General features: G+C 48.5%; 1 protein-coding gene across 1 annotated transcript in view; it reads left to right on the top strand.

Annotated features, from left to right (window-relative positions):
• The first annotated feature begins 330 nt into the window (after positions 1–330).
• The window catches only part of WNT3A (Wnt family member 3A), an 87577-nt gene continuing 72245 nt past the window's right edge, over positions 331–15662 (top strand). The window contains exon 1 of the mRNA XM_013946461.2: positions 331–401. Coding sequence (XP_013801915.1) covers positions 331–401 — 71 coding nt within the window. The remainder of the gene's footprint in view (positions 402–15662) is intronic.

The raw sequence follows: 15662 nt of genomic DNA, 5'->3' as shown, positions 1-15662 counted from the left end.
GAATTCTCCCTTTGGCAATAAGTGCTGATTGGGTCCTTTTTAAGAGAGCTACTTCAAACTTTTTTTTTTTTTTTTTTTTTAATATTTGCCTTCAGTGTCTTGGCTGAGAGAAGAGTTTTTTACCTCTCTGAGATTTTTTTTTTCCTTGAGAGTAGTAGAGGAAGCAAGAGAGGATTTACCTGGTCGGGTTGAGTTCACTTCATTTGACTTTTTTTTTTTTCTTAAATTATTGTTATTATTATTATTAAAATAATCATCCTGCCTCAGAAGAAAGGAAGGTTTTGGCAACTCTGGTTAAAAAAAAAAAAAAAGAAAGACAACTTTTCATCAATGGCCTCTTTTGGATATTTCCTGTTTCTTTGTGGGTTGAGTCAGGCTCTGTCAAGTTACCCAATCTGGTGGTAAGTTTTATTCTTCTTCGTGTTTTTTTTTTCTCTCATTTTCATTTATTTTTCCCCTCCTCTGTTTTCTCTGCAACCCCTGCGCTTAAGATGACTCGAAATTCTCCTTTCGTTGCCACTCAGCTAAAGAGGTGGGATTGTTCCAGCGCCAGCAAGTTCTTAGAACCTGCATTTCACCTCTTTTATTTATGCATTCGCTTTGTTTATTTTGACTGGGTTATACCTGCGCTCTCCTTCTCCTACTGTAAAGGAGAGAGAGAGAGCGAGCGAGCGCGATCGGAAAGTTATTTATTTATTTTTTTTTTGGAAAAAAAAAGCGCTTTGATCCTCTCCTGCGAAGAACAAAAGGCGCTGCCTGAATTAAAGAGATAATGATACAAGTTGACATGAGCATTTCAAGGTGATTTCGAGCTAGTCAGGTGGAAGGAAGCGGGCGGCGGGGGGGGGGGGGGGGAAGAAGAAGGATGAAAACTTTTTTTTTTTTCCCCTTCGCTTTAAGGAATATTATTTAAAAAAAAAAAAAAAAAGGAGAAAGAGAGAGAGAGACGGGAGAGAAAGGAGGTGAGACGGGACGGTGCAACCCGGGCGGGTTATGTAAAGGCAGGGCGGGGAGCGGCGCAGCGCGCAGCGCAGGGGCCGCGGGAGCGCAGCGCGCAGCGGGCGCGCAGGGCGACGGGGACCCGCGCTCCCCCCCCCCACCCCCGGGCCCGGACCCCCCCGGCCCGGCCCGGCCCGGCCCAGCGCGCTTTTTGCCGCGGCTGAGGCTCCTTTTCCGCGCTGCGCCCTACGCCTTTAAGAGCCTTTTCGCTCTCCCCCACAAAAAGCAAATGGTGCTGGGCAAGGCATGTAACTGCAAGACCTGCTGTAATTACCGCGGGTAGGTAATTGGGCTGCGGGGAGCCCGCGCGCAGCTCTGCGAGCAGCTCCTGGGGCCGGCGCGCAGGAGCCGCGGGCGGCGCAGCGCAGCGCAGCGCAGCCCCAGCCCGGCGGCCCCGGGGCGCAGCGCCGAGCACCGGCTGCCGGGGCCGGGGGGGGGGGGGGAGGTTTAGACCCGGCTTTGGGTGCGCAGCGAGCTCGCCGGCTCGCTGCGGACCCAGCGCACGGCGTAAATCCCTCCCCCCCCCCCAAAAAAAAAAAACAAAAAAAAAATCCAAAAAAACTCCCCCCAAAATAATCATCCTAAACAAAAGGCGCATCGAGTATCTCGTTCCGCTGCGGCTAAGGAGAGCGGCCGGGCGGCGGGTTTCGGGTGGGTATCGGCAGCGAGTGGGCCGCGGCGCGGGGCCGGTTGGCAGGGCCGGGCGCGTGGGTCGCCGCGCGCGGCCCGGCGGTGCGGAGGTGAAGGGTGTTGGAGGCAGGCTCTTCAGCTATGCCAGGTATGTCTGCGAGCAGGGAATGCGCTGGGATGGGAGAAAGGTAATAAAATGCAAATGTGTTCTTGGGAAGACAGGCAGAAAGAGCACCTGGACTGGGAGTCATTAAAAAGCAATCTTTTATTCACAGCCCCGATCTAACTTATAATTAGAAACTCCGGTTGCATTCCTGATTGGAGAAGGAAACGCATTCCACCGATACCGACATAAATATTCCCTTGTCACCGGCGCAGGGGCGAGTGGGGCTGCTGGCGCAGGAGAAGCCCAGCCATCCGCGGCCGAAAGCCGGCCGGCACCTGGAGACCCCTTGTCCCGCTCCAGCGGGAGCCGGGGAGGGGGGAAAAGGCAGGGAGAGGAGGTGGTGGTGGAAGGGGGACCCGAGCGGTGGCAGGAGCTCTCACGGCAGTCCTGGGCGTCAGGTGTGCGCGGGGGGGACTGCGGGGCGACTCTTGCTTTTCCCCAACCTGGTGCCGAGCAGCGGTTTAGACATTTCTCTTGCAAAGAGCGCGAGCCCCCTTAGGCCATGGAAATGCAAAGGAGGTTTTGGCTGGGGTGGGGGAGACGCTGGGCACTCCTATATTGGCCGCCTAAATCTCCCCCCCTCCACTCACCCCCCTTTCCCTTTTTATTTATCCTCCAGCAAGGTATAAACCCATCGCCACCCCCCACGGCAGGGGAGACCCGGGACTGGGGTGCCAGCAGGTCGGACAGCCCCGGCGGCCGCGAGCCGGGGACTAGCGCAGGGGTCCCGCGGCCCCGCCGGGTGCATGTCACAAAATCCAAAAATCCGGAGTGCCTTTTCTTTTTCGCTTAGTCGAGATGTGCTCTGGAAGGAGAGCCTGCTTGCAAACTAACTGATTTAGCAAATCGATCGCACTACTTTATTTTATATTAGTTGCTTCTTCCTTCTTTTTTGGACGGGACTGGAGAGAGGGCCAGAAATTTGTTTAGTCCGCTAGTGCAGGCAACAAACATATCGTTTCAACCCTCTCTGTTTAAGACTCCCCCGCTACGTTTCCTGGTAGCTACTTGACCACTTACAGCAGAAAATCTGTAATTAACCTTCCCCAAACTGTGTCGTTCCCGCTCCCCCCCCCCCCAAATAATAGTTTCTAATTAAAATGTTAAGCCCATCCTAATGCATGCAGAGCTACGGATAACTTGCATTGCTTTCAGCTTCGAAACAGTCTGATCACCCAGAAAAAGCAGGGGCTGAGAAAAGTTAGAGTTTGGTTAATTTTTCTCCAAAAAGAGAGAAATCAGGGGAAACATATAGCGTGTATTTGGGGAAGGGGGCAAGTGGGCACGCATCTGTTACTGTAATTTCTGTCTGCCTCGAAACAGAGCTCTTTTCTTGTCCGAGCGAGCTATTTCGGTTGTTATTCCCACCAGAGCGTAGGGGCACCTGCTTAAAATTGGGACACGCATTCACGCCGCAGTGCTGGGTGGCCTCGGCACAGACACACACGCGTGGCCGGGCAGTAAAAAGTTCAGGGAAGAAAAAGGGAAAAGATCCCACAGGGCGGCTGTGCTCTCGCGCGGTGTCCGAATGCTTTCCACCGAGCAGCAAAAACAGGGGGGAAAAAAGTTCTTAAAAAGCTTCTCAAAAGAAAGAAAATCCCTAGGTCGCGTATTTATAGAAAGGGACAAAATAGGCTTTAAAAATAGCTGTTTAAAAATAATAAACGCAGAGGGCACCGGTAGCCGTCGGGACCGAGGTGACAAGTTTCTGAGAACAGGCTGGTGTGATTTATTGTGGTTTAATAACCCCACAGGACCTTCTCCAGCGCAGCGTTGGGCTGTTTGACCTAAAGGAGCCGCTGGCAGCGGCAGCAGGCCGTTATACACCCGGGGCTTCAGCCGCTAAAGACTGGCAGCAAAAAGATTTTGGGTTTTGGGTTGGTTTTTTTTGAATATTAGTGATTTTTTTTTTTTTTTTAAGAAGAGACTGGGTGAGGGGAGGATTAGGAGACTTCAGAAGGAAGACTGACAATTTTGTGAGCGGAGGGGGTTAGGTTTAAGCAGCCCCCCTGCCCTGTCGGGGTTTTTGGCCCAGGCGGTGTCATAGTTGTTGTATGAACAGAAATAAAACTTTCCGGCTTCCTTGCGCTGCCTTGGCTGGGGGGCTGCCTGGGTGCACGCGCAATGGAAAACCCATTTTATTTTATTTTCTAATCAGTGGTTTGAGGCCTGGCTTGGTCTGAGGATAGCCAGGGAGTTCAGAAATGATTCAGAGGGTTTGATTTAGGAGGAAAAAGCAGCAACAGGAGTGAACACAGAGCTCCAGTACTGCGAGTTTTAATACACAGAGACCCGGGAGGCTGGTGAAAGGAGAGATGGTCCATGCAGGAGGGGGTTGCTGAGCCGAATCCCAAAGCATGGGATTGCACAGAGGCTGTAGGAGGCTTACGGCCAGGGAGGTCCTCGTGCGACGGCGTGGGCCTGGCTGGTCCCCTTGGGTACCAACGGGATCCTTGCAATCAACCCTGGCTGATGTAGAAGTGCGCGCTGTGGGCCACCCTGCTCCAAACCCATGCCTGGAGGCTTGGTAGGATGAAGATGGCGTGGGCTGGTCTGCCCATGGGCCACCGAAGGTGTTGCTGGATGCCCCACACCAGAAACGGAACCAAAAATATGTGCAATAGCACAAGGGACTGGTGGGTGAGATGCTCTTGAGCCACCGGGCATGAGTCCTGGTATCTCCTCACAAAGGGCAATTCCTCCTGTCACATCTGCTGTAACACATATGTCACATCTCCAGGGGGTTGGGGCAGGATCAGCCCCATAATACACTGGGTAATGAGATGGGCAATAACCGATAGATAGCGACAGAAAGGAAGGAGCGCAGCTGGAGATGCCAGGCTGGCATTTGGAAAGCGGACATGAGAGACGTGTTTTAGGAATATTTTCCTAGCTGTGGCCTGTGTGAGGCTGCAGGAAATTTTAGCTTTTTATTGTTTTTTTCCCCAAGACTGATCACGGAGGCTCTATGGGTTGAATCATCCATATAGGACAAGACTGGGCAAAGCCCTCGATGTCCTGCAGTAGGCACTCACAGCCCCTGAGGACTGGCCAGTGTGATCTAGCAGCTCTTTCCATCCTTATTTCTTGTGATTTGGGGAATGCAGGAGCATGGGAGTGGGATGGGAGGGAAGTCTTGCCAAGGGAAGGAGAAGGGAGCCCGTGGCATCACTCTGGTTATCCGCAGGTGCGACGCCTGCACGTACCCCACATCAAGTGAGAAGAGGGGCGCACAAGTGAAGTGCTGGCTCGTGCCCCGGTTGAGGTCTCCCCTGGGATCCGACCCCCTCAGGGCTGCTGGAACGGCTCCCGATCCACGCTGGCAGGGGTGAACGCCAAGATGGGCTCTTGATCTCACGAGCAACGCAGTGCTCCTCGGTTGCGAATCCGAGAGAACCGAGCTGAGTCTTGGCAGGCTCCTCGCTTGAAAAACCTCCATTTAGGTTTGGCAGAGAGTGAGCGTGTTAAGTGAGAGATGATCATCCCTTGTTAGCTAGGAGGGAGGCAGAGCCGTGGAAGGTCACCCAAGGGACAGCGTGAGCCGCGTGTGTTGGCATCGGAGCTCCCAAAGCAATCTCCAGAGCTCTGAAGTACGTATTGCATCTACCCGCTCCTCTGCTCCATTAGCCAGAGCTGAGGATTTTGACAGGTCAGAGGCGGTGGCGTTCATCTGCGCTTCCTCTACCGCTGCAGCGGGTTGCAGCGTGATGTCAAGCAGCTGTGGTGCTCCTCTGTAGAGACGGCAGCATTTCGGCCTGACGGGATGTAATTCCTCTACATGCACCCCCTCCCACCCTTGCCCCAAGGTTTAGGAATTGCTTTTATATACGTTATATACATATATATATTACAACCCTATCTTACATGGCCCTGTTTTGCCAGGCACTGCATAAACACAGAGTGGGATATCCAGCCTGTGAGAAAAGCTGATGTTTTAGCCTATTTTCAGGTACCAACTCCTCCACCAGCCTGGATTTTCTCAACCACAGCATGGATGATTTACATCCAAGCAGCAGTAGGGATGGAAGGCAACTGGGGCTGAAGGGATCTTGCTGTGTAGATGTAAACAGTAAGAAACAGCCATAGCCTGGTCCATGCTTAGGGTGCAACGTGCAAAGGGTAAAGGAAATATTCTCCCATCTCCATTTCTCATGGTGAGTTTGGAGAAGCAAATCCTAATGGTATTTATGTTGCTCCTAACATAGTCCAGGCATGGAGAAGCTGTGCCAGCGAGATTAAGTGGCTGGACCAAGGTCACACGAGAAGCTTCTGTCATGGCAGGCCTTGACAATTTTGCGAGGAGTTAGGAAGAGTGCAGCCCATGTTTCAAACGTGAGGAGGACTGGGACTCTCCCACACAAAAAGTCATCTACTCCCTTAGATTTTAGCCTGCAAACTGTGTTGCCTCATTGCTTATTCATGGCTTTTTTTCCTTTCAATTTTAAGATAACTTCATTAGATGTACTAACCTGAAAGCCAGCAACTTGGTATTCAGAGCATTGAACAAAGGCACAAAACAAGCATTTTCTAACCAAGATTTAAAAAAGTGAACTATTTTGCCCCCCCCTAAGGCAACCACTTTTCAGATAGCCCCAGAGGCAAAACGTGTCCCTTACAGATGCTTGAACACCTCTAAGTGTTCAAAGTTTTTCAGGTAGGATGTCTTACTAATACGGCTTGAGCTCTGATATGTGCCCAGGGAGGAAGAGGATGTTTTTTATTCCCACTTTGCAGCTAGGTAAGCAGAGACAGAAGAATTCAAAGGCCCTGCCCAGGGCCTTGCGATGAGCCTGTGGCAGGGTTGGGTGTAGCATCGAGATGCTTGGACGTCTGGTTCACAGAGGGGAGGCAGTTTTTCCTGCTTTCTAAAGACCTTTCTACATCAATCCCATGCCCCAGCTTGATTTCCTGAGTGCTGGTGCAATGTACAGTACCGGAGCAGGGTAAAGAGGCGACTGCTTCAGGGGCAGGCGATGTTAATGAAGTAGGTGGGTCCCGTTCTCCTCTCTGAACTCCTGTGCCTCCTTGATGAGCCATTTCACTTGTGCACCGTCATCTTTTTTAGAGACTCAGCTCTACAGCTAGGCCTGCTGCAGGTAACACCGTTGGCAAGGGGAAATGGCCACAGCCCTGCTTCCTGTTTTGCTACAAAAGCCATTTTGGCCGTCCGCTCTAAAGGGTCAGGCTGGAGGAGCCTTGACTTTTGCTGTGAGTCCGTGGCACCTCCTAGATGAGGAAAGCCAAGGAGTTGCTGTCTCCTCTCCCTGGAGGCACCAGGAGGAGCAAGCCCGACTCGCTGCTGTCTCCATCCCAGATCTAGGGCATCCCTTTTCCCCTCACATCCCCGCTTCTAGTGGGCCAACTCTGCTCCAGCGGAGGCCACCACTGCTGCATCACTTCTGCTCTTCCAGGCAGGGACGGCCAGTCTCACCTCCATATCGCATCTCCAGGGCTTAGCACCGGTATAAAGCAGGCCGTTCTGAGCTGTGCCCCGAGCTGCTCTTTGGTTCCCGTGTCCTGCCCAAGTCCTTGTGAGGAGCAGATGTTTTTGCTTCGTGTTTACAGGAATGCAAGAAAAGCCGACCGGGACAAGCGTGTGTCAATACGCCTGCTTCCCCCTCACTTAGCATCAGCGTCCTTCCGCGAAAGGTACCCACACTCGTATTCCTTGAGTGCATGATTCAAATAACCCGGCCGTATTTCAAAGGACTTTATTGGGCATAATGACAGCACTTAACAAACATTGCACAAGTGTGTCACAGGGGGAATCCTCCGGGCTCTGAGTCACTGGCGCTCCGTTTGGACAGCTGAGTTTTACATGGTGCGTTTAACATGCTGAGTCCACAGTCTCAACCCCAGGGCCTCCTGCAAGCAGGGATGGACTGCCACCCACCAAAGATGATGTCAAAATCCCCTTGCTGGAGCAGGGCTGGGCTTATGTCCTTTCTTGGGATCCCAAACGAAACCCCACAGGGCCAAAGAGCGCAGGCTGGAAGAGGGAGGTGAAGCTCCTGAAGGTCTGGAGATCATTGCTGCAGAGAAGGAGAAGGGCCTTTAGGGTTAAAATAGGCACCCAGTGAGGTCCATGAGAGCCAACGTAGTTCAGTGTGTCTAAACACTGAAGGGAGATGAATACTAAGGAAAGTCTGTAAGGGTAGGAACCCTCCCATGACATTCATAACTTCCAGGGCTTTGCTAGATCGGGACCAGGGTTAGTCTTGCAGAAAAGCCACTCCTGACACTGTCTGTGCAAAACATTTTCATATAACCTGGGTCATTTGTAATGTTTTTCATCCCTTCTGTCCTTTTCAAAGTGGCAAAGCTTGCTTCAAGTGCTGTTATAATGTTAGTACGTGTAAAAATTCAGCTGATCATCAATTCACTGCAAATTCTACAAGTGCTTTCAAAAAAAACAAAAATGGGAGGGGGGAAGAACCGATACATTAACTACCTTGTTTTGAACTCCTAACATAGGGCACTGCTTTTAAAAACAGCCTTTAAACCAGGGGAGAGCATTATGCATCACAAAGACGTCATTTGTCTCTTTTCCTTGTCACCTGCATATTCAAAGTCCCCTGCCGGCTTGGATGTTGCTGATACCCAGAGAGTGTTTTGCATTTGTAGAGCCTGTGCCATCAAAGGGGTTCAAGGTGCCTTTGGTCTCCTCCTCACAGTTTCTGTCCTGGTGTAAATAATAGTCAATGATGCTTTATATTGGCATAGTGGTAATTCTTAGCAGGGATGCTGTTACTCTTCCCCAACATACTTATTCCCCTTCCCACACCACACTGGTGTGAGATGCTTTAATCCTATTGCATCTTTGCCCTCTCTTAGACTACACTAACAAGGTCATGTCATAGCATGTGAACTGGTTCCCCTCAACATCCCAGGCCTGTGTTTTGCAAGGCATAGCAGAGCCGTTTCCTCTTTCCGTAGTTTCTAGGTGTGTTGGAGAAGATTTGCCTTGGATGCTCAGAAAGTGCCTTAGGGCTACCTCAAGCTCAAAGCATGGGCAACCCTCACATTTCTAGCTTGGCCTTGTGTCTATCACAGGTTATGGAAGCTCTCCTCCTCCCCATACATCTATCCTGGTGTTTGGTTTAAGCGTGTCTTCCAGAAAGGCATCTAGTCCCGAAATGAAGACACCCAGGTTTCCAGTCAGGTGCCCACACATAGGTGTCTGCTTCCATTTAATATGCCTGCTGGCATCCTAGTTGTCCTCACAGGGCTAGCAGATATGGTACAGGATCTGCTGATGATATATTTCTTTCAGGAGAGGCTGCTGGAGGCCAATCAAGAAAACCCCACAGCATCCCAGTGGCTCTAGATGCCTATCTACCAGCAACTGGGTGAAGCCTTGGGGTGGAATTCATTTTACCCGTTATGTCTGCAGTTAGGTGTCTCCATCCAAGGCAGTCGCACTTGGCTCCTTTGTAGTCAATGGGGAGAAATGGGCACTTTCATGCAGTGTGATTCATGTTTACTATTTTAGATGTCTACATTTAGATGAAACAGGGCCCTTCACTCCTTTGACTGAGCTTGGCTGGTTAAACCCTCTGTGACTACGGAGGAGTTGAAGCACCTAGCTCGGACAGAGATACCACCACCGCAGGCATCCAGGTTTAGTCAGAGTATTCCCAGGACAGGGATTCCCCTTTGAAAATTTGCTTTTTCACCTAATCCCTAGCTGTTAAAATATGAGCTTAATTTCTAATTCCCATTTCCTGGCATGGTTTCACATGGTTAAAATCAAGTCACGGACTTTTGCTCTGTCCTCTTACTGTATTTTAAAGAGCTCTTTAATGCACAGTGCTCATTTGCCTACTGGAATGGGTGCAGCTGTGGTATGAATGATACTGTGCTATTGCAGGACACTCATGCCATCCAGGTTGGTACTGAAAAGGTAGCTGTAGCCTCCAGACCACCTCTCGACTCAGCAAATCCACACCAGCTTATTTTTTGTCGTGTCTCAGCATACTTGCAGAAAGCCTAAGGAACTTGAGTATTTTGCAGCTTTCTCTGTATATAAAATACTCTGTATTTAGTCCTGCCTCTAAACCAGCGCGCTCTGGAGCACAAGTGCATCTTCCTCATGCTTGCCACCCTCAGCTGCCAAGCACAGCCACAGTCTCCCAGCATCTTCCAACCACATCCACCCATCATTGACTCAAGCTTGTAATAAGGCTTCATCTCTAAACTCAAAATTATAAAACGGTTTTCTTGCTTGCCTATAGCACGGAGAATATGAGAAAGGGCAGAGGCCATCTCTGCTACAACCAAGCCTGTGAAATGAAGCCACACAGCACTGAACAGAGCAGGAGTTTCTCCTGCTTCCAAAAGGGTGCACCTTGTCTAATAGAGATATTTACTAAGGGGTGGGAAGGCAGGAATAAAACTCCTTGAACAGTTGCCAAGCCTACCATTCAGTTTGTCCCTCTGCGCCCAGAATAACAACAATAGCGCCTGTTGCTAGACAATGTTGTGCAGTGTGACAGAAAGCAACTCTAAATCCTTGCAGCCTGAGGGACACACTTAAGGGAACATTTCTATTTTTTCCCAAGATTGCAGTTAGCTTGGAGGAAATGGGGCAGTCTAAGCTCTTGCTGGACAGGTAAGGCCCCCTCCGAAGCCACATGAAGACTGGCAAGACACCAGTGGGCATCACATAAGGTTTGTAGAATTAACTGGGAGACCAGTGTTTCATAAAGGCAGAAAAATCTGGTTAATACTGGGATTTGGGAGATCTAAGTTTGACTCCTGTCCCTTCTGGAGGAAGAATTCTCTCTTAACTTTAGCAGTCTTTATCCAGGTTTCCTTTACAGTTATTGGGCAGAAAAAGGATGCAACTGAACTGATATATATTAGATATTTACTTTTGGATGAGGTGAATCACATCCCAGCTGTGCCAGTTTTCTCACCATTGCCTGCAATAGGATCCTGTATAACTAGGTCAGGTGAAGATATGTCTATTTAAATAGATGAACCCAGCTCCTTTTCTCACTTCGAATAAGATCTTAAAGGCAAGGTGCATCTAGGCATTTAATGATCCACCTAGACATGTAGAATGCTAAAATAGGAGGCTTCAATTGGAAGACCCTTTTGAAAATCCCAGTGGGCATTGCTCTACGTCTTTAGGCACTGAATTACGTTTAAAAATCTGTCACTCAGGTTCCTGGTGTTTTGCTCCCTGTTTGTATAAAGGAGGTGAGCAAAAATCCCGTATCTCAGAAGGGTGGTCGAAGGTGTTCCTTATGGCTTTCTGCATGCTCTTCCATGGGAAGAGCAGACCTGATGCGTTTGCTGTGAAACAATTTGCCTTACCAGGTGAGCTGCATAACTCACCTGATTCTGCATACTGTGGGGTTGCTGCCGCTCTTTGTGGGTTTGCTTTGTGATATCAGTGGAGAGCCATTCTGGAGGCCCTGGGGAGCAGCTGCTGGAGAGTGGCTCTTCTGAAAGTGTACAGATGCTGAGAATTTGGGCTAAGGATATTAGGAAGTATGCACTGATATAGTCTATTTTCTTCCAGTAGTGAGGGATCCTGTCTTCTGAGGGAGTGTTTGAGTGGAAGAGGCAGTCCAGCGTAGCCCATTCACAGAAATAGTCTCGTACAAAGAGTGTGCTGATTTTTTTGAAGGCCTTGATACGCTCTCATTCACAAATAGTGTGAATCTGTGGAGGAGGAAGCTTGGGCTTGGGACCAGTTTTGATGCCATGTTAGCAGAAGCATGGTTTGGTTACCATCTGGAAAGATTTGTTGGTGGAAATGCTCAGACAACATGATAAGAGACTAAGTGGAAAAGAACAGACGGAGAAAAAAAGTGCAAGGAAGTTTAGACTTATGACTCTCACTTATATGCCTCAGACTCATTAATTGAGTGAATTGCTGCAATCTGATCAATTAACTGGTTTTACAGAGCTGCCCCTTGACAGTGGAATTGCAATACCCTTAGCTCATTCTGAACGGGAGAGAAAGTGGATTAGCTTTGTTGCATTTATTAAAGTGCTTATTTCTCTTCACATGCCGTCAAGAGAACATAAGGTGAGCAGCACAAATATAGCCGTCTGACTATTAGGCATCTTAGGTTAGTTGAGGTGAATCCCACTGTGAGTTTGCAGTAATAGGCATGACAACTTCTACTATCATTAAATCATTCAGTCCAGAGATCATCTCATCCATCCTCATGTACCCCAGGCTGGATTAAATATACCTAAATCACAGTTATGAAAAAGTAATGGGTATACAAGGTACCTAGCACCAAGTCATCACTAACAATAATAGCAACTGGAGATGAAAGGAATTTATTGGATCACAGTCCTTTTCTAACAGGACAGGTCATGGATATTAGTGGGATGATTAAAAAACCTAAAAGCCGCTAACAACAGAAGACCAGGGCACAGTGGGATCAAGTTTTTGCCTGAAAGAGTATACAGCCCAGACAGATGTGGCAAACAACTGAGTTGAAAGAGAACAGATAAGAGACATTAGCAGAAGATTGGGAATCAGACAGGGAAATGTTAATTCAGTGGCCACTGAAATCCTTGGTGCAACTTGCCCACAGGCATGTGGGAAGTCTGCAATAGAAACAGACACTGAGTCCTGCTGATGCAATGTGTGGTCTTGGTCCCCTCCTGAAGGAAAGGGTGAAGCTCAGTCATAACACAAGGCAGTGTGTTGTCAGCACAGCTTTCTTACAGCTCTAATAAAATTATAACTTAGCTGTAATGGCTACCAGAAGATTTTCCAAACTGTGGTGTGGAAACTGCTTTCAAGGGTTATGTAGTCCAGCATATATTTACAGCCACGAATGGTGGTAACTGCTGGTGGTGGTGCCTATTGCCTCTGATAGTGGTACTCAGCCAGAATAATTTCAGAACTACTGGCCTACACACAGGCTCCAGGAAATAGGGTGATCTAGGCCCTTTTATGGATCCTTGCATGGAAGAGCCCAATCTTGTCCATTTTTAGTATAAGAAGGGTAGGACAATATGCAAGATCTTGACTGTCCAATGAATTGCAGACTCCTCGATAAAACCAGGGGAAAAAAGATAGCCCAGTGGCTAAAGCACATGCTTAGGACATGGGACCTCTAGCTCATATCCCTTCTCTGCCCTCCACTATTTGGATGACCTTCAGCAGAGGTTCCTCTCTGTGCCTCTATTTCTGATCTATAAAACTGAGATAAAAAACATTGCCCTGCATCACATAGAGGCTGTAATTTCACTAAATACCATGAAGAATTTAAGTACAGAAGGCCAGTAAGGCTAAAATTGCCTTGGTGATCTGCACAGATGAGAATCAGACAGCTGGAAAACCAGGAAAGGCAGTCTACTATGGTCTATGGCACAAGTGGGCTGCTCACATACCATTTCAATGTGCAGCACGAGGTCACTGAGCAGAACCTGAGGTATAGTAGGAAAGGCTGTGCTGGAATTACCTTTGACTCACTGTTTCTAAAAACACTGTGGGTGAGGATATTAGCCAGGGCATCTGGACACTCGTGAGTCAGTACGACAGAGAGCGTGCGTGATGAGTTTTGGTTCATTCACTCTATTGCAGAGATGTATATAATGCCTACACGCTGCAGCCATGCTGAGCAGGATTCATCATAGTCCATCTCAGAGCTGGGCATCTCATCTGAGCTAGTCATCTAAGTGCCCTTTCTAGTCAATGAATGAAGACTGACACTTCCTCACCGTGATTCATCAGGCCTATCTTTGATGCCAATCTTAGGATGCAATGACTCTCTCTCCATAGGAGCTGATCTCCCTGTGTTGGTGATCAGGAGAACCTAGATGACTAGTTAGATGCCTGGCTTCTAAACGAATAAGGTTAGGTCAAATGCTCAAACTCCATCAAGCCCAAATCCCTAGGCTAATCCTGAGCAGAGCTGTGGGACTCCATGGGTAATGAATTTACATTTCTGGAAAAGTCTGTCCATTCCACTTTTCTATGGTGCTAGTCTACAACACAAAGGCTCATTCAAGAAAAGAGCTCTTGGAGAGACATTACTCATTAAAGATATAGTCATTTGGACTAATATTTGGAAACAGTAAAGAACTGCCAGGCAAAGGTAAAGTGACACAGTCCACCTTCAAGGCCAATCACAATTTTGAAACCACCATAACAAGAGTCCCCATACTGTCTTCTTCTGAGCCTGTTGGCAGCTGGTGATTAGAAAGTAGCTTTGATTTTTTTTTTCCATATCTTTTCTCTTTTAAATAAATAAATGAGTGTCATGTTTGTGAGTAAGAGCTTACACACATAATCCTCTTTTTTGAGAAAATGGAAGGCAAATAAGAAGGTTTTATTTTTTCTAGAAAAAAAGAGATCATGTGCCTTTTAAGCCAGGCTTGGCATTTCTAGGGTTCCACTGACCTTGTTATTACAAAAAGACCTGTAAAAATTTCTTCACATAGTTGTGCTGTCTAGTTCTCAAATTCCTGGATTGTAGCGCTTACTGTGAATTCTGCAGAGTTTGGCTTATCTTAAATTTCCTTCATCTTAAAGAGGTCAGGAAAGATTTTCTAAACTGCCTAAATATCAGGTCTGTCCACAGTTTTTTGCTATTAAAACTGTCTGGGTGCTAAGATAGGCATGAACTTACCCTTATGCTAACTTGGACATTATTATTAATATGAACAGATTGATACATGAATATTAGATGGAGACAATTTAGGTGTAATTTTCTGTCAGTGTTGGACCCCTTCCTTGTGAAATTCAGGCCTTTCCAAAGTGTGTTTAAAATGCAGATGTGCAGTTGTGGGGGGAGAGCTTGTGCTAAGGGACTGATGTCCTTCAGGGCATGCGCTTGGTGGGGATTAGGCAGGAGAGCACCAGAGGCTTTGCTAGGCTGGGGGCAGGGAGGGACTCGGGATCTCAGACATGCTGCTCCTCTGCTCTATCTCTTACAGACGGGCGTCTGCAGGAACCAAGGCTTAAGCAACCCCGCTGGCTGTTTGTCCCTCTAGTGATGTTTGAACCCGTTGGCCAAGTGAGCAAACGTTTGGCAGAGGTTCTCAGGGATATTTGATAACCACAAGCCTCACAAAAACTGGACAGCTAAGTAGAGGGGAGATGTCACTGGTGCCCTTGCAGAGGGAGAGCCTGCAGTGCAAGCATGCGTGTGTGTGCATGCGTGCGTGTGTGTTCGTGCACACACGTGTGTGTGCGATGTTCTCTGGACATCAGAGAATCCACGCAGGAGGATGACGGGGAAGCCAGCACTCCCTGCTTTCAGGGCCCACAGAACAATTCCTTGCTCTGTTTTTTCCTCCCTTCATCTTCTGCTTCTTCCCCCTTCTTTTGCATTTTGACCCCCCCCCCCTTTCCCACTTTTCTCTCTGGATATCCTCTCTGTGTCCCTCCAGTGTGGCAGCATTATTGTCTCCATTGGGTTTCTTCTGTGATGAAAGGGGCAGATGCAGAAACTGGGGAAGGACATCAGGACAGGGTTTGAAGACAAAGGCTTTCATGTAGGGCTTTTGACTGTTTCTTGACTCAGTACGTTTCAGTGCATCAGACTCCTTGCACTGGGACACGCAATTTGTGAGAGGAAGGAGGACAGGAGTGGGACATACCACAAATCTCGTGATAGACATATTGCATCGCTGAACTGAGGAGGCGATGAAGTGAATGAACCTTCTCGTGAGGCTTAAAGAGGGTGGAGAATTCGACTTTTGGGGAGACTCTTGCTTTCCATACACAGCTTGTCTCCCACACCAGGACAAGACATACCACGTGTCCCTCGTGTGGGAGATACCCAACAGTACAGCTTGGCATTGCAGGCATTTTGGTAGAGGGTCATGAGACAGAGTGAGTGAAGCTCACCAAGACTGCTAGAGCAACAGGCCAGTTCATGTTTTG

This window comes from Apteryx mantelli, chromosome 2 (assembly GCF_036417845.1).
Source record: "Apteryx mantelli isolate bAptMan1 chromosome 2, bAptMan1.hap1, whole genome shotgun sequence".
NCBI lineage: Eukaryota > Metazoa > Chordata > Aves > Apterygiformes > Apterygidae > Apteryx > Apteryx mantelli.
This window is presented reverse-complemented; position numbering and strand designations above follow the sequence as displayed.